This window comes from Aplidium turbinatum, chromosome 2 (assembly GCF_918807975.1).
Source record: "Aplidium turbinatum chromosome 2, kaAplTurb1.1, whole genome shotgun sequence".
NCBI classification, from domain to species: domain Eukaryota; kingdom Metazoa; phylum Chordata; class Ascidiacea; order Aplousobranchia; family Polyclinidae; genus Aplidium; species Aplidium turbinatum.
The window spans coordinates 18,308,526-18,334,778 of NC_137473.1; the positions used below are offsets into that span (position 1 = coordinate 18,308,526).

Genomic DNA, 26,253 nt, shown 5'->3' on the forward strand with positions numbered 1-26,253 from the left:
GGAGGCTTTAGCAGACTGCTGACAAAAAGAAACGAAGCTGACACTGCGAGAATGAAGGTAAAGTACGTATACTATATGGGCATGTTCAAAATAGAACATAATTTTAAAATGACTTGTTTACTAATGAAATATTGTCTTTTGATTTGGTTGAGTAACATAGTGGTAAAGGCATTCGATTAATGTTCTAAGTCTAAAGAATGTTTTTTTTTTTTTTTGAGACCCTTACAGTGGCATGCTAGCATGAAAGTAACTGGCTCGACTGTATATTAGATTTTGGCTGCCATTTTGTTGCACTAAAAATTTACATTAAATTTTATGTCGTAACAATGAAGAAAAAATGGTTTGTATTTTTGAAAAATATTTACTTTTGCCACTGAAAGTGTTTGTATAGATGCAAAGTTTAGATTGTCTACCAATATTTCTTTCATTAAACAGGAAACTTTCCTACTTTTTACTGACAGTGTTTCTTTGGCATATAGCCTACGCTGCCAGCAACTAAAGGACATAAATACTATATCTTATAGACAATTATAAAACTCAATTTTATCCATCCGTATTAATTGGTCAAGGCTAGCCGAAAACTTTGGATTAACGCTTAGCTTTTTGCTGTTTTGAAGCAAAATGTTTCAATTTAGAAAGATATGAATGTAATTTTAACAAATACTGTATTGACAAGGCACAACGCAATTATTTTGTCATTAAGCATATTTGTAGGCTACACATTCTGTATCAAACGCACTTGGGAAGAAATAAGATAATCGGAGCCTTGCAGAATTCCTTACCATGTCTGTCTCAACATTTTAAAATGTTAATGTGTATATTTCTACTAGTCAATCTTGAAACTACTGTACATTTTTTTTTTGTTTATGCATAGCAAAACAGACGAAAATGTTTAATTAATGAATCAAATATCTACATTTAAAACGTAGACCATGTTCAAGAACAACCATTAAAGTGCTAATACATAATACAGTCAACCCCGCTTAATCGGACCACATCGGGACCAAGCCAAATTGGTCCGATTAAGCGGGTGGTCCTATTAAACGGGGAGAACGAATTTCTTTATTTTTTTCATCGTTTTTGAAAATAGTTTAAGCATTTTAAGCACCTCGTTGGCGTTTACGCGAAGCTGTAGCTGCACTACCATTATTCTCATGCTTTGCCCATAGATCTTGCAATTTCCTCTCCTGTACACGTAGCCTTCTTAATGTTGACTTTGGTAGGCCAACAATCTCGGCTAACTTCCTCTCTGACGTTCCCGAAGGCTGGTTTTTCATTTTGTTAAGAATCTCTGTTTTTTCTTTAAGTGTTCGATCTACGCGAGTTATTGCTGCCATTTTTATTCAAGCGCTAAAAGCATTCATTCATTCTTCTGTACAGTACAGTACTATTCGGTGCTGCATCACAATTACTGCAATTCTGATAGATAACAATTGACCTTATGAAGTGACAACAAGCGTTTGTTTATCTGTAGCCTACTTCACTTTAAAATGGCTTAGCGAGAACGTAGCACGTTGCCCACATCATCTCTTGACGCGTCACCTCGCAGAAAAATGTACAAAAAGTAAAAAACGTTAACCATAAAAGCCTATTTTAGGGCGGAGGGTGGTCCGTTTAAGCGGGGTGGTGGTCCGTTTATGCGGGGAAAATTGTACAGAAAAATGGATTTGGATTCGGGACCAGTGCAAAATGGTCCGAATAAGCGGGTGGTCCTATTAAACGTGGGCCGATTAAGCGGGGTTGACTTGTATTTATGTTCTATTACTCAGATTAGTTTCAAACAAGTAACTTGTGCATTGTATGCAAGCAGCAAGAAAACTTTTCCTTCATCGTTTATTCGGTTTATTAGTTTGGTGTTTGTATATAAAAAAACACACACAACTTTGATTTAGTTTATATAAAACCAGCTCATTCTCAGCCAACTCCCATAAATTAATATTTTCATTGGACTTTAGTTTCTATTCAAATTGATATAAATCGTTTGTGGTTTGCTGCATTGGCGCCATTTGGTTTACGACATTTCCACATAAACGGCGTCGTTGTTTGCAGGCACATTTCTTTGGTTAAAATCGTTTTCATAATGATGACTACCATCAAGTGTGCTTCCGTTGACATGAAATGTGCTAGGAGAGATGACAGTATTTGAGAATGACACTTTTTCGAATTTACTTCTTTGACTGTTATCCTTTTGCTGATGATTTTTACCAAATATATTTTCTATCCACTTAATCAACTTGTCTCTAAAGCATAAGCCAATTACCAACAGCAAAATGATACATCCCATTACAATGCAGACTGCAATCCATGTACCTGCAAAACAACAGAATGTTAAACTATAAACCTTGCACTTGCTAAACAAAAAAATTGTAACCTACAACTTCGTTGAGTTAAATTGGTATCATTGATATTATTTCAGTCTAACATCGTAGCATTGCTTGTTTTTGATTGTTCTTTACACGTCATGTGACGTGTTCCTCGCTGATTGGTGCAACATCTGCTTGTCACTCTTGTGTTTGATGTTAAGATGTTGTGTTCAGTTTGAGCAGTGTCGTTGCAGTTCCAAGATAAAATATTTCATTTCCTGGATGCAACTTCGTTTCACTGTAGATTGTATCAAGATTTGTAAACGAGCGATTTATGAAAGTCGAAAACGCTTTTACTTTTTATTTAAGTTTGTTGTATTCCATGCCATTCCTCATTTTTGTATTTGTAGGCTATATTTGCAATGAATGACTTTTTTTGTTTTACATGGAAAGGTTACGTTTGACACAATATCAGAAACAAACTTTCTCACTGTAAGAAATTGGTTGGTTATTGGTTTGCGTTTCAGTTGTGGTGGAAGTGCTTCCATCAGTCGACTGCACAGTGGAGGTTTCAGGTACTTGGGTGGTGTATGACCCTGATCATTCATAAACATGATAGCTTTAGCTACTATCTGATCTTATTAGTAGGTTAACAGAAAATGAAAGCACTAAAGGTTACTTTTTGTGAAGAAAAAGCAAAAAGTTGCTCGCAACTGAACAATCAGAGCATTAAAAGCTATTTCCTGCAAACAAAGAAAGATGCAATGTTTCTTTGAAGGCTTGTCATATAGGGTTGATGGCAACTGACACTTTTGAAACCAACAACATTTGTCCGCCCCGTTAGCTCAGTTGTTACGCGCCCGGCTCAAGATCACGCGGCGCTGGTTCGACTCTCGGGTGTGCCCTTGAGCAACGCATTTCAGGACTGCTCTCCATTCAGCGGCACCTATAGTGAATGGAATAATTCCCTGGCAACAACACTTCAACAATCGGAAAACTTCATTCTGCCAATCTCGGTAACCGGCCTTGCGTTAAAAGCCTCCACAAGTATACGAAACTACCAGGAATAACCTATATCAAGGCTTTGTCAGTCCGAGGATAAAGATTCAAAAACCAAACCAAACAAGAATAGCAAATGTAAAGCCATTCCATAACTGGCAGTTTGAGCAGGATAATTATTTGCATTCTTTAGTATTGTAGCATTAGTGTGAACGTCGCTGTCCACAATGAAAGCAAGTCAAAAAATATACTGCACATTAATATACAAAATATAATTGATTTCAAGCATTGACTACCTATTCCCAATACTGGTCGTTTGAGAGAAACGTATGATGACATAAAACAGGTCATCAACTTAGTCAAATATATATAAAAAAAGCAACTGAATCTTTTGTGTATACAGTTGTAGATATCAAAATGGTCAGCTTTCTCCTTGGGCAACAGAGACATTTTACAAAGTATCTCTGCAATATTTGCATATGGGACAGCCGAGATCGACAGAGACACTAAACACAGAAGGGGTGGCCCACCCATGAAACTTTGGAGGCAGGCATGCTAAACATGGTGCACTACCCCATCGTAAGGCAAAAGAAGATTGTGTTCCCTCACTTAAAGAAAATTAAAGTTACTGGATAACGAAATGAATGTTTTTAGTATGTAGCCTACTTTCTGCATTTCTTAAGTTGTCGTATGCAACATCAGGACACGTGTGTTCGATGGACTTTAGATTTGCACGCTTACGTGATAACAATTTTCTTAAAAGGATGAATAGCAATTAGAAAGCGGTAGGCTATGGTTATCTTTTGTGACAATTACAAAAAACAAATAAAAACATTTTGACAGATTGCTGCTGGAGCATTGCAAGAGATTGCCCTGACAAAGTCTGCAAGAGGAAAATGTTACCGAGCAGGGCCTAATTTAAATTAGTTTTTCTATCCTTGAGGGCAGTCAATGTTCTTTCCTCATATTCGTATTTGCATGTTTGTCAAATGTTTTAGATTGAGTATTGGCGGCACTTGTCGGCCTGCATACGGCCGCCGGTTGCCCATGTCGGCTCTAGTCGATGATTACATGGACTTTGTGCAAACACGTCAGCTTTTAACACGTCGGTGCGATTCATAACTGCATGACAATGTAAATGTGGCAATTTATATTGAAAATATTTAATTATTATCGCCTTTACAAATTGTTTCACCTAACGGATCATCAGAAGGTCTTATTCAAATCAAATAGATTCTATTTGAATAAGACCTTCTGATGATCCGTTAGGTGAAACAATTTGTAAAGGCTTCAGATAGTATTAACTATATTTGATTTAATTCGCTCTGCTTTGTCTTTTTGGCTTAGCATTGAGCACTTTTTGTAGTATTAATAGTTTTCATTGTTTTTAATTATTATCGCTGTATTTGTTTGATGTCCAACAGAACATTATTACTACAAAACATTATAAACTCACCATCTTGTGACATGCATCTGTACGTAATGTTGAGATATTTGCGACGATAGGGACAAGCATCTCCTAACATCGTGTAGTCTAATGAAATATTGCAGTTTGGTTTGAGATGACAACTTTCATTTATCAGAATGGAAGAATTAGGATTTCGGCAGTTGGTTGTGTTGATTGCTCCTGCGTTTGGACATCTGTAAACGACTTCTAAAGTTTACTTTAAGTCAATTGTGAACAGTTTAACGCTGTTTTGATAACATTATGCCTTGTATGATTTCAAATTATATAATAAAATATTTCCAGAAAAACTGATGTGAAATCTAATGCATCAAAGATTAGCCGTTTTTTGGAATTCTCAGAATTGCATTGCAAACCTGCATTAGATAAATGAATACCATATCATAGAGTCTCTACAACCCAGTAAACATTGATTGTTGGGGCAACATTGGCAAGAAGTTGGCTGCAACATTGGCAAGATGCAGACGCCAACGTTGGCAAGATGTTTTATGCACCATTTGGATGCATCTGGCCAGCGTTGGCGTCTGCATCTTGCCACCGTTGGCTTCTGCATCTTGCCAACATTCGATTATGCATCTAGCCAACGCTGGCTTCTGCATCTTGCCAACGTTGGCAAAATGTTTTATGCACCATTTGGATGCATCTGGCCAGCGTTGGCGTCTGCATCTAGCCAACGTCGACTTCTGCATCTAGCCAACGTCGATTTCTGCATCTATCCAACGTTGGCTTCTGTATCTTGCCAACGTTGGCAAAATGTTTTATGCACCATTTTGCTTCATCTTGCCAACGTTGGCATCTGTATCTGGCCAACGTTGGCAATATGGCTTGTGCACCATTTTGCTTCATCTGGCGCCTAAATTCTGGTTGACTTTTATGCACCATGATGCTGCTTCACCTGACCTATTGACTATTGTGATGCCCACCCTTTGACCAAGGTTGGCCATGCGAAGCAAGCTGGTGCATAAAACATCTGAACAGCATTGGCATCTACATTTGCCATACGTCTCTGTACCTAAACCTCGCTCATCACCAAAAGTTTATTGTTGAACCTAGCTAATCCTTGGGCGAAAGAACAGCAGCAACACGGATTTATAAGCAACACTACTCCCTTTGTGACAAAGCAAAGTAACAGCCGAGCTTCGTATATTTTCAAATTTATTAGAAACAAGCCACATCAAATCGTATTGATAGATGGAGATTCATTGCACATCAGCAGCTTTTTCTTGTGTATCTTTATCATTATGAATTCCTGCGAATGAAACAAAAATATTTAATTCAAGAGGGCTGTTTGGCAACAGTGTAGGATTTTGATCAGTTGTCGTCCAAGATAATACGAAGTTAATTGACAATCTGCAAAATCAATGTAATAACCCTCTCTCCAACGTGCGTGACAAAAAACTAATCATGAAAGTAAAAAAAAGAAGTGTTAAATCAGTATATAAATACCTACATAGCCTACTAACCACCATGTTCGTTGTTCACATCAATGCGAGTACACCACTAAAACATTTTCATACATTACTCAATACTCTTCACAATTACATCATACATTAATCAAAAGAACAAAATGGCATAGTTATGACATAATCATTTAGTCGTAGTAGAAACATTTATCCGTACTCACCAAGAACAACCTTTTTCAGATTATTTTTTAAACAATCAAACGAGTGCTTAGACTTCACGACGTTTTTTTTTTTTCTTTCTTTTTTCTAGACATGACTTGAACTGTGTTGTGTTCGATAATAATAGTTGGAATAAGTCCACTGATACAATCGCTTGCATTTTTGCCAACAACATGACTTAAATTTGCCACCTGCAAAATGTAAATCGAATGTAATGACAGGGGTTTCATCCATCATATTAAAAAGCTTCAGCACTTGTTACAGAAATTGTCGACTGCTACAAATGACAGCCAACGATTAAAGTTTATTTTGGGATTCCACTTGTCTGTTGTGTTGCGTATGTAGGTCGCATCGTAGGCTACTGTAGGCTATGTTGTCGCAATGGGCGCAAAATAAAACATGTTATTATTACTATTATTCAGTTGACGGCAACGGAAGCTACATTTGCAAATACTCTACAACCATCACAGACCTATCCACACGACATAAAAATACAAACACATTCAAGCAGTCAGGCAAACACTGCCGAAACAGCAAAATCAAAGATTGAGCAAAACCCTACACATGTTGTGGGACATCACAAGCTCTGCTACTTTGCTGATATCTTCTTTGCACTCATCTAGGAGCACTGGCACTAAATTTGTCACGAGAATATTTCATATGAAAGTTTTCCATTGGTCATTGAGTTTTATAACTTTCTTTAAATTGAGTTTTATAACTTTCTTTAAATTGTGTAAACGTAGCCTAGTGACAAAAATGACTTTACACAATTATTTCAGGTTCAATGAATAAAAGACATTCACTTACCAGGTTTTCATAAACATTGTCATAAGTCATTCCTATAGTTTCATTTTGATCATTTCTAAAACCTCTTTCTGCCGTAATATCTCAATTGAATTCGATTTTTTATATTTTCGATGCAAGAGCGAAAATTCCTTTTAGCGCTGTTCACATAAGCATTGTGCTTTCGGCTCTCCACGTAATTGTGTATTGCGCACAACCGCCATGTTTGAACAGTCGAAGTGAATCCAGTGACGTCATAATCCCTTTAGCAAAGGATTAAGTCATGGCCTTTGTTTTCCTTCATAAAAAAAAACATGTTCTTCTGCTAAATTGCATCTCCTCACGTTGATATAACACATCGCCGCATTCTAAAGCTTTGTTGCCTATTTCACTTCAACGCGTCATATTGCCCAGTCAAAGTTTAAGTAGTGACGTCATAATGGAGTTTTCACAACAATTATTGTGCCTGCAGTATTGTTCTATGCACCGCGGGAGGAGAAAAAACGATTCGCCGGATCGTTGAAAGTAAAAGTAGCGATCGTTTTGTGAAATCTCGCTTCAAGAAATTAAGGAGAGATTTCGACGCAACATGACTGCTCCTGAAGCTGGCCTATTGTGCAAGCTTTTCTACATTTAAAGTAAAGACGCCCTTTTGTTGGCGACACGAGAATCTCATCCACGTGGTCAAAATCAGACAGTGAGCGAGACTGCTCTCACAACACAATCAATAAGTGATAGCGCATCAATCGATTTTTTTTACATTGATTCAGCGTCTGCAGACAGGTCAGCAGCGCGGCGGCAGTGCAGCCGCAACTCAATGATCACATGATCACCACAATCATGCTGCTGTGTCGAGCGCTACCAAACATCAACAAGTGAATTCGATTAAGCTTACAAATTGTTTTAAATTTTCTTGAACTGCACGCAAATTTTGAGGTTAGTCCTGACATGGCCACCTGGAGATGCGGCCTGATTTGTCACATTTTGCAGATTTTGATTACAGCTACTGCTAGTGCTTAACTGACATTTTTGAGATGTTTTTACTTTTTGAGGTTTCCTAATGACAAAAAACTTTTTTGTTGCCTTGGGGAAGCAGTAGCAAACGAAAAAAAGTAAGTTGAAAAACGCAAAATCAGACTGTTATTGAAAATTAACAGTCTGACTAAAATCTACAAAATCAAATTTTCTTTGTTTTTCAACATGTGAAGATGTTAAAACCTATTGTGTCATCTGAGGAAAAGAATAAAGAAAGCGAAAAAATCTAATTTTTAGAAAAATTTATTTGAACGTTTGCCCAAAGTTAAAAAAACCTGGAAATTTCTGAAAAATGTGACAAATCAGGCCATATCTTTAGGTGGCCATCCTGACAAAATGTTTTCAAAAATATTACAACACATTTTAGTATAGTTAAACTTGAAAATTAAAAAAGCTTTTGTTGAACACAAGAAAAAAATGAAAACCTGGCAACTTGAATTAGCAACCACGTTTTTAAGTTTATCGCTTGTTAGTTACCTTACCAACGTCTGCAGACGTTGAATCAATGTAAAAAGAACGGATTATGCTAGTTGGGAATTGGAGGCGCCAAAGCCTAAACTTTCTGGAAGTGTCCTCTGAATCATAAGACATTTATTGCAGTAAATTATCTGAAGCAATTGAATATGAACAAACGATTTTTATCATGGCGTTGTTGGTACAAGAATACGGTATGCTAAAGAAACTGTGTTTTTCCACTAAACCACATGAGTCATTTAGTTAAAGAGTCATTTTATTGTTGGCTATTAATATTTTCAAAGAATAAATCAAGTGAAGCTGAAATGAAGTAGCCAACGTTGCAATTGTTTATTTTGTAGAAACGTGTAGGGCGAATGAAAACTTTAAACTGGTTCGGTATCAAGCACGTTATCGCGTTCGCGTTTTGTTGCTCCTACCTTTTTCTAGACCTCTGCTCCGTTTGGCATAAACAAACTTGGCAAACTGTTGGCTACACTTCTGACCAACGCTGGTCTTAAATATTCATAGTATACTTGTACGGTATCAGAAAATAATAACAGCATTGATAGCCTATTATAAAAATGTAAAATTGTAGCAAAATCATGGTACATTTGCATAATTTTGAAGAAAACACCGAAATTGTTATGAATTGGCACAACGCGGGCAATGCTTCTGACCGATGTTAGCCAACCGCACAACTGTGTTTTGAAGCAATACCACATGAAAAGAGGTTTGTGTTAGTAATTTTAAAGATTAAAACAAATAAACCTGAAATAAAATCTTTGAGACCTTTTTGAACGCATAATAAGAAATAAGTTATTGAAACTGATGGCGTATTGTTGGGAACATGTTGGACATAATTGCCAATCTTGTGCCCTCACATCCAGCATATAGCCGACGTTGCAATTGTTTATTTTGTGGAAACGTGTAGGGCTAATGGAAAGTTTAAACTGTTTGGGTATCAAGCACGTTATCGCGTTCGCGTTTTGTTGCTCCTGCCTTTTTCTAGACCTCTGCTCAGTTTGGCATTGTTCCAGACAATTGTTCACCTAATCAAACGTCATATAAAAACCGTTCAGGTCTACTGAATCTTAGCGTATTACGTCATGGAATTTTTCCTAAAAATGAGCCAAAATTGCACCATCGTTCGTAAGACTTGTGTCAAACCTGTTTAAACATGAAACATTGGATCACCACCTTTGAACACCTGTTAGAATTGCGTGACAATGTCTTTCATTATTGCGTCACAGTTACTGTTTACGTGAGTTTGAGATATCGCAAATTATTGCTTGAAGAGGTTGGTCGCATGTTTAACTGGTTTGCTTAGTGCTTGTCAGCTGGACGAACATTTCCGTCTTTTATCCAAGTAATCTGTTCTGTAGTGACAAGTTTTTAGTGGTGTATCACGTTGCACCCCATTTTCGACAGCTTTGAGGCTATTTTTACAGAAATACAATTCTCGAATAGACGTTTCCTGAAGAGTGTTTTTTTTCGGTCATTACACACAAACGAACGGATTTGGGAATCTTATGTTACAATTTTCCCACGAAGAGATTATGGTTTACCGCTGTGACCAGGCATAAACAAACTGAAATGAAACTACTTTGTTGGCAAACTGTTGGCTACCCTTCTGACCAACGCTGGTCTTAAGTATTCATAGTATACTTGTACGGTATCAGAAAATAATAACAGCATTGATAGCCTATTACTAAAATGTAAAATTGTAGCAAAATGATGGTATACATTTGCATAATTTTGAAGAAAACACCGAAATTGTTATGAATTGGCACAACGCGGGCAATGCTTCTGACCGATGTTAGCCAACCACACAACTGTGTTTTGAAGCAATACCACATGAAAAGAGGTTTGTGTTAGTATTTTTAAAGTTTAAAACAAATAAACCTGAAATAAAATCTTTAAGACCTTTTTGAACGCATAATAAGAAGTATTGAAATTGTTGGCTTAATGTTGGCAATGTTGGACAAAATTGCCAGCCTTGTGCCAACATACCCAGCATATAGCCAACGCTGGCCCAGCAATCAATGTTTGCTGGGAAGTGAGCAGTTGTGAACTGAACAAATGGCAAGTGGCAACAAAGTAAGCAACATTTCAGTAAGTGGCTAAAGTTGGCAAGTAATGACACAGAGAAAGTAACAACTGAGAAATCCGAAACTTTGTATGCCACAAGTGAGCAAATTCAGTTTAGCAAGCGATGACTAAGCAAGTCCGATGCTAGCTGAAAATCTCATTTGCTGAGTTGCCGCATGCGGAGTGATCAGACGCCATGTCATGTGTCGAGACGATAGCTTATATAAACATTTTTCACAAAGTTTGGAACCTATGGTTAGGAAGTATCCAATGAAAGGCAAGAATGAAAGAATGTCGAATCAAACGTCCATTTAAGTTTTATACATCACAATGTATTAGCTGAAAATTTTACCTGTTTGATTATTTTTTGACCTAAAAATTCAAAGCGACTTAAAAACTGGAACTAATTCGAAAAGAGCTATGGCGTATTTGGATTTTGCGCCCCAAATGCACCCAAATTTGATGAAACATGGTGGCATAAAAATTATTTTGACTAGTGTTACACAGTATATTACGTATCTTGCAATGATGTTAATATTTGAAAACATCTTCTGCAAGGTCACTTTGAAATATAGAGGAAAGCGGGGAAAATCGGATCCTTGGGGCAAAACGGACCCCATTTTTCTCGAACGAAAAATGCTAGCACCACCATTCCTTTACTAAATCATGACAAACGTCAAGAAAATGTTTCTGTAAAAACACGAGGCAGATTCCATTTTGAACAAAGCAATGAGGAAAGATAAAATGTTTTTAGAGGATGTTGATCTAAGGAAAGCCTAGTGAAAGTAACTGACCCCCCAAGCGGGCAAAACGGACCCCTACAAAATCGGACGAAAACGAAACTATAAAGTTGATTGATTTGGGAAACGTTCCCTTCTTGTCAAAGGGCCTGTTGTGTTTTCACTTCATTCAACCAGAGTCATATAAAGGTTTTCTACTTGTATTCTAAATCGCAATGAATGAAACTGTATTATCAAAAAGGCGTGCCACCAAATTATGCTGTGAAACCAAACGAGAAGCGCTGATTGACAAAACGCAAAAGAAAAGACCTAAGGGGAACGAAAGCAAAGTACATTGTTTAAACGAAAACAAACTAAAATACACAACAGGGCCCAATGATTATTTCGATAGCAGACATACTTACACTGCCTTCTGCTAAGTTCACTTCTAGAAAAAAAGAAGACTCGACTATAAGAAGTTTTAAAAAGCTTTCCAGTAAAGCACGTTGTTGAAGAACTAACAAAAGGGTCAAAACTCAGAAAATTTTGGACAAAGAAAAAATTTTCCAAGCAGTCTAAAGCAGCTGTTGTTGGTAGTTCTCCTACTAATGGGTATTGCTTGCTTTGTGGAGATCTCTACCAAGATCACACTAAAGAAGATTGGATTTAGTGCAGCAAACGTAAAAACTGGTTTCACTGGAAAAATGTTCTAACTGCATTAGGCTTTTACATACGACTTGTGTGTAGAGAGCAAGTTTGAACGACGCTTTGCAGTAATTATTTATGATTTATTTTCTTATGTGTTTGATTTTAGATAAAAGTGGGGCAAAACGGACCCCCGGGTCCATTTTGCTATGCTTGTGGTCCGTTTTGTCTCATGCAAATTTGGTAAAATAAAGTGAAAAAGTGCTGCTTTTAGCTGTACTTTTTAGCACAAGCATAACCTATCAGCAGGATTTTTAATTGCCAAATAGCCGATTAAAAATTGTTTTGCAAGAGTCAAGAAAAACAATTTTTCACTGAGAGGGCCCATTTTGCCCACCTTCCCCTAATTTTTGCTTCTTAGTACTTTTTTCTACTTTTTGTTCATTTTTTGACCTAAAAATTCAAAGCGACTTAAAAACTGGAAATAATTCCAAAAAGACTAAGGCGTATTCGATTTTTGCGCCCCAAATTGAAACATGGTGGCATAAAAATTATGTTGACTAGTGTTACACAGTATATTATGTGTCTTGTAATGATGTTAATGTTTGAAAACATCTACTGCAAGGTCACTTTGAAATATAATTTTTTGCTTTTTTGTATATTCTGAGTTACTGTAGTCGAAGGCTGCGTTTTGTTGCAAATTATATAACGAAACTAAGTTCTTCTTAAAAAGCTTATCTTAAAATAAAAGTAAGACTAACTTTGACACGATAAGAAATCAGGGATATCTAGAGAAGGGGATACGAAGGCTCGCAATGATTGCGTTATTCTCATGACACTACCAGGGCGGTAGTTTGTAGCGCTTTAAACATGTGGTTCTTTTTAAAATCGTAGAAAGTTTTTTAGTGCAGCTGGTACAATGAGCAACAGAAGACAGTTAGCAAATGTTACGTAGAGCATATTTAAAGTTTACTTGTTTGCAAAGACAGTTGAAAAGTTACCAGTAAGCTGTTTTTTTAACAAAGCCTTTGCGGTAGGCTAGATGTAGAGCAAGTATATGGGTAGTTGAATTAACAAGCAACCATGAGCCTGCTGTGAATATCCAGGCCTGATGCTAATAGCGCAATGCAAGTTTTCATAACAAGATTTAGTAAACTACTATCGTTGCCAATTGTCATTTTACGATAAACACAGATTATTTATGATAAACAAAAGCCCTTCTATTGTCAGACGTAATAAAAGCCTTCGTATCCCCTTCTTTAGATATCCCTGCAAGAAATTTATCGATATTTTTTGTTTTGCATATCTCAAGCAAAGGTTTTCATTTTGCTATTGTGTATTGCTTAACTCTAACATGCATAGCATGAGTCAAAATGGCCCAAGCACGTGTAACTCATGTTTATTGCTCGAAGCATGTTGTAAATTTGTTCATAGCTATCCTTGACTTTGTCAGGAATTTATACGCATAGATGAGAGTCTCCTTCAATTCAACAGTTGTAAACTTGGCACATGGCAGTTGAGCAAGCAACAACTGAGCTAGCAATACTTCAGCAAGTGGCTAAAATTGGTAAATGATGAACCTAAGAAAACAAAAACTGAGCAAGCCGATACTTGACATGTAGCCCAACAAGTTAGCAAACTCAGTTTAGCTAGCGATGATCAAGCAAGTCTGATAATAGATGAAGTTTTCATTTGCTGACTTGGGCAGTAGCTGAAATGTACTTGCTGAGTTGAAGCACTTGCTGGGTTGTCGCATGCCGAGTGCTCCGACTACCATATATGATGATTAATACATCACTCTTCAAGTTTTTATCTTTTATCAAAAGATTGGATTTTTTTAAACTACCGCGTGAATGCATAATATGGATCACCTTGAAGACAGCAAATTACAAAAAAAATACTGGTTTATGGCTGTGAAGTTATCGTCCAGTTGTTGGTAGAGCGTATACTGATGCTGCGGTATGAACATGGTAATCATTGACACAGAAAAAAACGTTTGGCTACAAACAAAAAAGTTATCTATGCACAAAGCCACTTCATCGGATATCCGCACTCCCAAGGACGCATTTTAGGTCTTTCTTAGTGACAATATAATTGAGGAAATACTGTTGTATACCTACTTGCAAGTTCGACGTGTTGCTACCTAATAGAAACCTCTACAAAAGGAAAAAAATTGGCTCTGATTTGTGTAATACTCCTGGCAGGATGAGAAAAAAAACTAAGATTTAGATACACCGAAATTGTGCTTGGATCCAAAAAAATCCTTTCTGCAAAGCAGTTTTCAGCGTAAACAGCCTTTAAAGAACGACAGTCTTGAAAATGACCCTATCTACAAATGGATGACAAGAGAGCGAGATTAGAGATACTGAGTAACACAAAATGGCGGCTTTTAGCTACATAATATGAGGCTTATTCGTTGAAAAATTTATACCTATCGAAGCTTATAGTACAGTAGATAGGCAGCTTATGCCATTCAGAGGGCGATGTCACTTTACGCAATGCATGCCGAGCAAATTTGCCGAGTAGGTTATACTATAGCATTTTTAAATCTTTTGCTTGTTCATCAGAACTTGATATACATTTGGGTCAAAATAGTTAGGGTAAAATATGGTTTGACCCCAAAAAATTGCAACAAAAAGTTTTTCAACTGATTTGATTAGTTTTGGGTGTCAATATTGACATATTCAAAATCTTAAGCGATCCAACTTCCGGAAAGTGGTTATTTTCAAGATGGCCGCCAAACCATTAAAATAATAGTAATATTGACCAAAACTCGGTCATCATATGATCAAAACATGGAGTTTTGGTGTCTATATCTAGGTTTTTATACCCTGTGAAGTCAATGAGACCATTTTCAGAATTGTTGAATTATCTAATAGCCTATAAATTCAATATGGCAATCCAAGATGGCTGCCAAACCAACAAAATAACAGTAAATTGACCATAACTCGGTCATCATATGACTAAAACATGGAGTTTTGGTGTCTATATCTAGGTCTTTATACCCTGTGAAGTCAATGAGACAATTCTCAGAATTGTTGAATTATCTGAGAGCCTATAAATTCAATATATAGCAATCCAAGATGGCTGCCAAACCAATAAAATAACAGTAAATTGACCATAACTCGGTGATCATATGACCAAAACATGTAGTTTTGGTGTCTATATCTAAGTTTTTATACCCTGTAAAGTCAATGAGACCATTCTCAGAATTGTTAAATTATCTGATAGCCTATAAATTCAATATGGCAATCCAAGATGGCTGCCAAAACAATTAAAAATGAACAATAACAATGTATTGGTTATTAAAAACCCGGTGAATTTCTATATATATTTGGGTAAACTAAGCAGGCATAAAGAGTTTATACGATGTGGTCATGTACATCAGTAGACTCTTGACATAATCAGCGTAAAGAAAGCACATGGATCAAGTATTACTAAATCTCATCGCTGTCACTCTCCATGTCATCGTCTGTAATTATGTGATTGCTGTATGGGTTGACACATGAACCAGTTTGGCATGGTCCACATCCAGCATGACGTGGTAGCCCATACCTCCGGCAGCTGCAGTGAGGAGGACACGATTCGCAATTGCAGTGTATCATTTTCAGTAGGTTGTCCGGGGCAGCTTTCATGTCCGTCATGATTGGAACCATCTGATTATTGTCTACTTTCCATCCCCAGTCTAGAGTATCCACACCATTGTCAGTAGCATACCCATCCAGACCATAATCTGGTATAGTGAACTCTGAAGCAGTGGAATTTGGTAGAGGATGGTGTAGGTGGCAAATGTTCAGGGTGAACAAAGGACTTGGATGTTGTGATTTTCTTGACCAATGTATTGCAGCGCTGTGTTTCCAGGTTCCTACTGCCATCGTAGCCAAACATTAACGGTCATAGCTTTGTTTCCAAGATCCTTAATCAAACAGGTGATCTCTCCATGCAGGAAGTGATGAAGCACGAGCTCAGTACATGCCAACCCGCCTTGTTTGAAGCTAGACATTTTTTCCGAGAAGCCGATAAGTCTCAAATAGCTCCCGCCATCACAGAACATGCCAGCAGTGTGACGTCAGGCGATTATAAAGTAGTGAAAAAATCTGCCCTGAAAACCGATCACTACGTTCTTGATGGGGGGGTTCTTGTTGCATCGAGTGCTATGGAAAGCTGGAGACAGTTGTGGATCTATTGTACAGTCGTATGCAGATTATACCATTCGTCATTATCGCTTAGCAACGGTGGTCTTTGATGGATATGGTGGTCCGTCTAAGACAATACCAATCAAAGACGCGGCATGAACGTCCACCGGGTTGTTCACTTTACTGCAAACACCAAGTTCATTGGAAAGAAGGAGCAGTTCTTGTTTCGAGCTTCCAACAAGGAAGGATTAATTTCTCTAATTTCTGCTCAACTGAAGAATAAAAGCTGCAATGTGATCAACGCACCAGGTGATGCAGATGTTGACATCGTCAAGACGGCAGATGGACAGCCCTCATCGACATGGTACGACTTTAATTGGTGAAGACACGGCTCTTTTAATATTGTTACTATACTATGCTAACACTGACACACACATTAAAGACCTTTACTTCCGCTCCGACAAAGCTTACTCAACCAAGATACACGACATCACCAAACTGAAGGGAATCACCGGGCCAGATATAGCCTATGCTCATTGCTCACAGCTCCTCTTCATTCATACATTCACCGGTTGTGATTCAACGTCAAGGATATTTGGTATCGTATCCACTTCACTGTAGTTGCCGGAGATATGGGCTACCATGCCATGCTGGATGTGGACCATGCCAAACTGGTTCATGTGTCAACCCATACAGCAGTCACATAATTACAGACAATGACATCAAGAGTGACAGCGATGAGCTTTAGTAATACTTGATCCATATGCTTTCTTTACGCTGATTATGTCAAGAGTCTACTGTACATAACCACATCGTATGAACTCTTATGCTTGCTTAGTTTACTCAAATATATATAGAAATTCACCGGGTTTTTTAATAACCATTACCAATACATTGTTATTGTTCATTATTAGTTGTTTTGGCAGCCATCTTGGATTGCCATATTGAATTTATAGGCTATCAGATAATTTAACAATTCTGAGAATGGTCTCATTGACTTCACGGGGTATAAAAACCTAGATATAGACACCAAAACTACATGTTTTGGTCATATGATCACCGAGTTATGGTCAATTTACTGTTATTTTATTGGTTTGGCGGCCAGCTTGGATTGCCATATTGAATTTATAGGCTATCAGATAATTCAACAATTCTGAGAATGGTCTGATTGACTTCACAGGGTATAAAAACCTAGATATAGACAGTAGACACCAAAACTCCATGTTTTGGTCATATGATGACCGAGTTTTGGTCAATTTACTGTTATTTTATTGGTTTGGCAGCCATCTTGGATTGCCATATTGAATTTATAGGCTATCAGATAATTCAACAATTCTGAAAATGGTCTCATTGACTTTACAGGGTATAAAAACCTAGATATAGACACCAAAACTCCATGTTTTGATCATATGATGACCGAGTTTTGGTCAATTTACTGTTATTTTAATGGTTTGCGGCCATCTTGAAAATAACCACTTTCCGGAAGTTGGATCGCTTAAGATTTTGAATATGTCAATATTGACATCCAATACTAATCAAATCAGTTGAAAAACCTTTTGTTGCAAATTTTTTGGGGTAAGGTCATATATTGTCATAATATTGCCCTAACTGTAGTTATTCATTAACATCAAAACTTCAAGGCTCAGAAAAGAATGTATCGATGGACAACTATTTTATAGATTTTTCTTGGGCACTGAATGCTTATTCAGTATTTAGACGTGTGCAGCATGCTATTAGTCAGAGTAGCTAACGTTCAAGACGGTGACTTTTCCTAACAGATCTTGCAAATGACCTTATCTTTCCCCACGTGATAGCAAGAAGAAGATTTTGCAAATCAGCAAAGCCACAAAAGAAGCGATAGTGAGATCTTGCTATTCTTTTCAAAGTTTATTTCAGCAAACACGCAGCAGAAGAGGAAGGGTTCTCTTTATGCCCTCCCGTAAAATCCAAAGTTGCAAGCGTTGTTTTAGGTGTTGCGTTTCAGTGTTCTTGTGGCTTAGGGATTACAACTATTAAAGCTTTTCTCTACCTGTAGATTGGACAACTATTTTACAAAATATATGTGTGATTGTAAGGCGGTGCAAGCCAGAAGAAAGGAATCTATGTAATCAGGACTTGAGGACAGGGCGAGAATGTAGCATAAGCTCAGGGCACAATGGAACATCCTATCCGGCCCTGGAAATTTGTGTGGTTTCTCTAGGCGGAGGGCGGGGGTGAACACTTTTGGAGTGAAATCTCCAGAAATTGTTTCCTTTGTGGTGTTTCCACTCGTCACAGGGCAGATACTTCTTTGGCCGCAAATCGGGGCGCCTTGCGGTTCTTTGTCTTGTAGACAAAGACCCCGTTTTGCACTAGCTGGGAAGCGATGGCATTTGCAGATATGAGGAACTGGTGAGGAAGGTGTGCTGAACGTCCTGTGAGGTTGCTGATGGTGCTCTATGTTTTGCGGTTTGAGTTTGAGAAGCCGATGGTTTGGACGGCTTCATTTCATCGCTCAAGCTTTTTTGTGTCCTGCCGCTCAAGTAATCTGGTGGCGGTGGTAGTAGAAGCAGTATCAGGTGTAGCGTTTAGGTAGAAGCAATAGAGAGTCTCACACTCAAAGTCCCAGCATGGTGTATAGCTGGTTCGACGGTGTTGTGGTATTGCGGCCTTTGACGCAGTTATAATGGCATTGCAAAAGTCCTGGCATGCCTCATCTACGTTGCATTGTTTTTCAATCGCTTTACCGGTGTACTCAGGACAGGTGCCACAAGTTTTGGGGCAATAATGAGTGAAGGCCGATGTTTGGACCATGGAAAAATTTCAAGCACACGTCTTTCTGGAAGAGAGCTGTCAGCACTCGAGAAGGCCAAGTCAGGATTTTTTGCTGTTCCCTCAACAACCGGAGTGGAAACTGGCTGCTTCCTTTGGGTTGTATAGGAGGGCATGGTCATTTGTAGAAGCCTAGTCAGCAAGCAATTTTCCGTCGCTGCTTGTGTTGTTGTAGCCCCAGTCAGTGTGCTGGCAGTTGAAATTGCTAGTGTGGAGACTGCGGGAGGGGAACATTGGAAATAATTATGGCAACATTTGCGAGGGTGGGAGATTGTAGATATTGACAATGTTGTTGTCTGAGATACATGTGCACAACCATTCATTCATTCAATCATCAGTTAGAGATTAATCGACAAAGGTCTACTTCAAGCTCTCATGCACCCACGTGTCAACACCGTGCTTTCTGCTTAGGGTAGACTCGGGTAGCATGTAGTTGGGAATAGCTAGCCTGTCTGCAGAGGTACAGTGGGTCTCTCGGGGGAGAATGACGAGTGTCCAGTTGGTATGGGCATTGGGCAAGCTGGTCCACAACTTTGATCTTGCTTGTTGTGTAGCCATCTATGTTAAACTGCAGTGTGCTGGAGCGTCTGAACTTGTCAAATGTCAATTGCCATGCAGCTGTGCGTCCGGGTGGAGGTTCTTTGTAGACAATTTCGCTTCTCATCTGCTGGAATGCAGGTGTTACTCACACAACGGGGCACGAGGAGCCACTTGTCGTTCATCCCATTCGAGCGATACAATGATGCAAACATCCTGCATATGCCATCATAACAGAACCTTTATACAAAGGAAAAGAACTACAGCAACATTATTGATGAGAAATAGTTTTTAACATAAATATACATGTAATAGCATCGCAGGTCAAAATGAACTATGTTATGCATTAGTGTAAATTATTTCATGTTTGTATGTTAGGGTTAAAAACTACTGTATTCAAAGTGCAAAACTTTGTTAAGAGCAACGGTTCAAGAAAGTTCATAAAAAGAACACGTCTGCAATCAAATCGTTTGGAGCATGTAGGTTTGCCTTGTTTTAAGACATTGGCAAAGTTAAAGGACAATTGACAATATAAACAACAGTTGTAAAGTTTTATTTTGTTTCTTCTGTTGAGAGAAAAAGTACTCACAACTACAAATTGAACAAAGACGGTTATTTTTCTTAAATGTATTAACAAAAGAAAAATGATCGAATCGCAATTTCTGCAACAAAATACACAACGTAAGATTGTTAAACTCAACACTAGAACTAGAACAAAAGAAGCTGTTGCTCACTAGCCTGCCAGAATGAAATGATTCGAATAAAACAGAGTACCGCCTCGCGGAGTACACGTGATAAAAGGAGTGCAAAAGTAATCAAGGAAGCATGCTAACTGCAGGCATTTGTGCATCCCCCCCCAGAAACTGTAAACTTACGAGTTCTAACCCTATTGACCAGAGGATGCGTCCAAATCCAATGCTGGCCGTCGGGACCGCGTAAAACGGCGCAGAACAGGCGACTTTTCAATATGAGGGACTCCACTTGTGGGTTCGGTTGGTTCCACCATGGCCACCTGGAGATGCGGCTTGATTTGTCACATTTTGCAGATTTTGATTACAGCTACTGCTAGTGCTTGACTGACATTTTTTGAGATGTTTTTACTTTTTGTGGTTTCCTAATGACATAAAACTTTTTTGTTGCCTTGGGGAAGCAGTAGCAAATGAAAAAAAGTAAGTTGAAAAACGCAAAATCAGACTGTTATTGAAAATTAACAGTCTGACTAAAATCTTCGATATTCAACATGTGAGAATGTTAAAACCTATTGTGTCGTCTGGGGAAAAGAATAAAGAAAGCGTAGAAATCTAATTTTTAGAAAAATTTATTTAAACGTTCGCTCAAAGTTAGAAAAACCTGGAAATTTCTGCAAAATGTGACAAATCAGGCCGTATCTTTAGGTGGCCATGGTTCCACTGAATCGAAAGGTATCGGCTGCTTTGGAGAGTCAGGTGAGTGCTGTATCTCACAAAGCTTTGGGATTGAGGCTGGTGTGAGGCAGGAGAGTGCAGGCGAACTGTGATCTGCATCGAGAGGCAACATCGGTGATTCTCCAATTTCTGGGCTAGGGCCTATTTCGAGATGTGGAGGGAGGGGAGGGCAGTAGTCCGTTTCAGGAGGCTGGACAAAAGAAGATGATGGGAGGCTCTATGGGTGAGCAATGATGTTTGGTTGAGGAGGGGTGGGATCGGCACATGCTTTAGTATGTGGAATTACTCGCAAGAAACGTCGATTCCGCTTTGTGATTCTGCCCGACCCGTCAACTTTCACTACATATTTGTCATGCGGCAACGTTTCGACAACCATTCCCACTTTGTTCCATTTTCGAAGATAGTTACCGTTTTGGTTTTAGATAAATACGCGGTTTCCGCATTGTAAAGTACGTAAAGGAAGAGTATGCTGAGACAGCGTCTCATCGGTTCGACCAGCTCGCATGCGAAGGGCGTCTTCCATTGCCTTCCATGTATCCTGCCATGTACGACGAATGTGACGATTCGAGAACTTGACTAGGCGGTTTACAAAACCGAATGCATCGCGCAGAGGTTGACCGAACACGATCTCTGCTGGAGAGATATCACAGTCAGGACTAGGTGTGATACGCAACTGTAACAATGCACGTAAGAAGGAATCGTTGTTCAGCTCTCCATTTGGACTCACATACATTAGTCATGAGCAAACGTTTGACAGATTTGACAGCCGCCTCAGCTCGACCGTTAGATTGAGGGAAGTAAGATGACGATATGCGGTGCTGCACACCCCAATTTTTAAGAAAGAGTTCAGTGACTGCAGCAGTAAATTCGGAACTCCCATCTGTAGATATTTCCTCAGGAACACCAAACGTGGCAAAGTACGAGCGCAAGAGTTGAGTCTAAGCAGCTGCTCCTGCGGCACTCGATCCTGATGGCGTGGCAAATACATCCGACCACCCCGAGAATCTGTCCCCAATGACCAAAACGTGACGGCTCCCATAGTCAAAATAATCTGCACAAATTTTCTCAAATGGTGTAGCTGGGGGATCTCATGGCCTCGGGGGAGGAGCTGTTTGAGATGGAGCATTACGATTACATGGTACTACGACAGTTTATCGAACGACAGTTCATCGAACGACAGTTTATCGAACGACAGTTTATCGAAACGACAGTTTATCGAACGACAATTCATCGAACGACAGTTTATCGAAACGACAGTTTATCGAAACGACAGTTTATCGAACGACAGTTTATCGAACGACAATTTATCGAACGACACAGGGCCGTAGCCAGACCGCAGAGCAAGGGGGGCCAACTTTTTTTAAGGGGGGCCAAAAAAATTTAAATAGGCAAAATCATTATAAATGTAGCTGTTGCTCTTGAATGTTTGGATTTTGCCAGGAGGGGCGGATTTGTTTTTAAGGGGGGCGAGGTCTCCCTGGCTCCCTGCTGGCTAGGGGCCTGGAACAACAGTTAATCGAAAACCTAACCCCTAAAACCTAACCCTAACCCCTAACCCCCAACCCCCACCCCCTAACCACTAACCCCTAACCCCTAACCCCTAACCCCTAACCGTAACCCTACCCCTAACCCTTAACCCCCAACCCCTAACTCCTAACCACTAACTCCTAACCACTAACTCCTAACCACTAACTCCTAACTCCTAACCACTAACCCCTAACCCCTAACCTTAACCCTACCCCTTAACCCCCAACCCCTAACCCTACCCTTAACCCCTACCCCTAACCCTTAAACTCCAACTCCCAACCACTCACCCCTAATTCTAACCTTAACTCTTAACCTCTAGCCCCTAGCCCCTAACTTCTAGCCTCTAGCCCCTAGCCCCTTCGATTTGTCGTTCGATGAACTGTCGTTTCGATAAACTGTCGTTCGATGAACTGTCGTTTCGATGAGCTGTTGTTTCGATAAACTGTCGTTTCGATGAATTGTCGTTCGATAAACTGTCTTTCGATAAACTGTCGTTCGATGAACTGTCGTTCGATAAATTGTCTTTCGATAAACTGTCGGGTCACGGATTACATGATGTACATGAATCATGAATAGCATGGATATCATTGGTGATACCGAGCCAAAATACTCTAGCACGTGCCCGGCGTTTCATGGCAGACACACCTTGATGACCAGCATGCAACGTCGAGAGTACTCTAGGCTTAAGCGATGGTGGTACAACAATACGATCATGACATAGAATAACGTCGTCTTCAACAAAGAACCCGTCACGATAGGGGGGTATGGGCGAATGTTGCCGGTGTTGGAAACGGTAGAGGTGAATCCCATTTCAATAGCTACCATTAACTTGCTAAGGTTTGGATCGGTGGCTGTTTCCCGAACGATTCTAGACCATTGCAAGCAAAAGGTATGGGCGGCGTCTGCCTGTATGGTAGAAACCAGCGCCATTTCTGCTACATTATTTTCTGCACACGATGCTACAGCAATGAGATCGCATGATATTGGGTGACGTGAGGCAGCATCGGCTGCGCCGTTGGTTGTGCCGGGTAAGTGTGCGAATGTGCGATATCAAAGCGCCACATTAGTGTACGCTGTTTTAAACGAAACAGGCGAGTGTTAGTGATTTCGTCCAACGTACGGTCTCCGAATATTTTTACCAATGGTTTATGATTCGTTACAATAACCAAATTATCACAGCCTTGCGTAAATACTTTGTCTGTTCTAGGCCCCACGCAACTGCTAGAGCTTTGCCTTCTATGGGGGAATAACGTCGTTCGGCCGATGAGAGGAATCGGGATCCTGCAAGAGTCACTTTCCAACCTGATGAGCAGCAGTCCGGTATAGTGGAAGCACATACGCAATGTTTTTGGAGAAGGAAATATCCGATGCCTTTATTAGACCAGTCAGGGCGCAAACATGTTGGACGGCTGGGGTCAAAGATTTCTTCCCCATGGCGAATAGCGTCAATTGCCGATTTAGAGGCGGCAAATGCGGAATCCAGCTCCTGAGACCATTCGAACTTATGCTTTGGGGTAAGGAACGGCTTGAACGGTGCCATTAGATCACGCAGTTGAGTATAGTTTCCTACTTGGTTGATTAATAACCAGCTGCGCATGTCTGTGATATTATTCGGGACTGGAAATTTTTGAATGGCCAGCAAGTACTTAGAGAGGGGCTTGACCATTGCTTCTGAGATAAGGAATCCAGCAAAAACTACGGTGCGTTGGGCAAATTGAAACTTGTCAAGGTTAAGGACAATGCCCGCCCGTCCCACTAAAGTGAGGAATTCTATGGTTCGCCACCCAATGTTCTTCCAGGTCGCTATCATAGAACACTGCGTCGTAGACACATTGTTAAACTCAACACTAGAACTAGAACAAAAGAAGCTGTTGTTCACTAGCCTGCCAGAATGAAATGATACGAATAAAACAGAGTAAGTCTTACTGCTTTTCGGAGTAGGCCTACACGTGACAAAAGGAGTGCAAAAGTAATCAAGGAAGCATGCTAACTGCAGGCATTTGGCACAAATCTATAATAAACTTTGTGTGCAAATAGTTTAAAAAACAATTTAGCATTGATATCTTACGTTGTTATATCCAATCTTCCAAAGTTTGCTTCAAGCACGTGGATCACTTTGTCGGAATCGTTGCACGACACTCTTGCTATGACTGATACATCAGAAGAATTTTCGCAATATATTCCAACCACGATTCGTTGATTGTCTAATAATGACAATGCAAAATTAGAATGCATGAACAAAGGTGAGTTCTCACCAAAAAGTAATTATGAAACCAAATAATGAGAGATAAATTACTTACTTGAACATTCAATAAGAGTTTCAATACTTAATGACAGGAACAAAAATATCAGAAGCATTTTTGTTTGAAGTGGAAAATCATAAAAAATGGCCATGGCCTTTCCGTTTCAATATGATGTGAAAATCCTATTTTCAACGTTTATTAAGATTAGACACCTAAATATTGCTTAATATAACAAAACATTTATTTGATTTATTAAGTTTAATTTCCTAAAAATTATAACTATATAGATCTTTGGCAGCAACACAATCTGGTTAAATATTGTTTCATATAAAGTTGAGTTAAGTTTTTTTTACCTAAAGAAATAACCCAAAAACTCGATTACAGTTTTTTGCCGTCGATTTGTGCCCAGGTAGGGACGGTACATTACGGGACGCGCAACTCCGTTGTTCCTTCAACATTAGAAGGGTCAATTGCCAATTTGACATTTTTTTTACGCTTTACTGCTGGCTTGCTTTCAACTAAAAACCTTAAATTACTTTAAAACCAACTTCACTCTTCCTTTATAACCCATAAAAAGTAAAACATTTTGTAAATTACAAAAAAACGTAACCCTTCTAGTGTTGCGGATAAGCCAAAAGCGGATGAAGTTTCGCATCCCTATGATCTACAATCCCTAGCCCAGGTCAGGAAAATTCAATAAAATAGCCTACACGTGATGGACTAAAAATAACAGTGATTAAGTTAATAGGGATTTTTTTTACCATGGCCTACAGTATATACTGTAGCAAATGATACCTCTGAACTGAACAACGCAGCTCATTAGACACTTACAACATAGTAAAAATTATGACATTATTTGCTTACTCATCATTTGGTCAATTTATTGGAAAAAGCTCTTTTACAGATAAAGTGATTTTAAAGACATCGGTTTTTCAAGTTTTAGTGTAAAAACAAATTTTTGTTTTACAAAAACATTGTTTTAGACATTAGTTAATCAAAGTAAAACACTTTTCTTTTGTTTATTTTATTCCAAAACCACGTCGGCGCCACTTTTATCAAAATTGAGTTGAGAGTGTCATTAGGTAGAGTATTACTATGGGTATCTACTATCCATTTGTTTCTTTCCAAAATCTTTTCTTTCTGCTTCAAATTTGACTCTAAAAGTTTGCGTTTATTTCCAAAAGCACTTATGCGCCATCACACTTTGCTTCCATAACCATTTGTATCCACATTAAACCAATCATATTAAGACATTGTGTCACGTGACATATCGCTGATCGTAAAACCTTTTTTTCATAATTTCGTGATAAGAAGCAGTGTTGCCATTTAGCAAATTTTACTCTCAAATTTGAAAAATTTGACAGAATTTCACGTTGTTTGGCAGTAAAATTTTGAGTTGGCAGAATTTTGGCAATTTTTTTTGGTGAGTTGGCAGTCAATTTGGTAGAATTTGAAATGTG

General features: G+C 38.9%; 1 protein-coding gene across 3 annotated transcripts in view; it reads right to left on the minus strand.

Annotated features, from left to right (window-relative positions):
• Positions 1-1,540: 1,540 nt before the first annotated feature.
• LOC145765177 (uncharacterized) overlaps positions 1,541-26,253 on the minus strand; it is a 43,197-nt gene continuing 18,484 nt past the window's right edge. Inside the window, exons 1-5 of one of the 3 annotated variants that reach the window (XM_082576951.1) lie at positions 24,851-25,030; positions 24,619-24,754; positions 4,759-4,943; positions 2,795-2,899; positions 1,541-2,310 (exon numbers count right to left, since the gene is read on the minus strand). In XM_082576951.1, the coding sequence (XP_082433077.1) occupies positions 2,012-2,310; positions 2,795-2,899; positions 4,759-4,943; positions 24,619-24,754; positions 24,851-24,944 (819 nt within the window). In that variant the 5' untranslated portion in view covers positions 24,945-25,030 and the 3' untranslated portion in view covers positions 1,541-2,011. Of the gene's footprint in view, positions 2,311-2,794; positions 2,900-4,758; positions 4,944-24,618; positions 24,755-24,850; positions 25,031-26,253 lie in introns of those variants that run through there. The other 2 variants (XM_082576953.1, XM_082576954.1) reach the window with 2 other exon arrangements.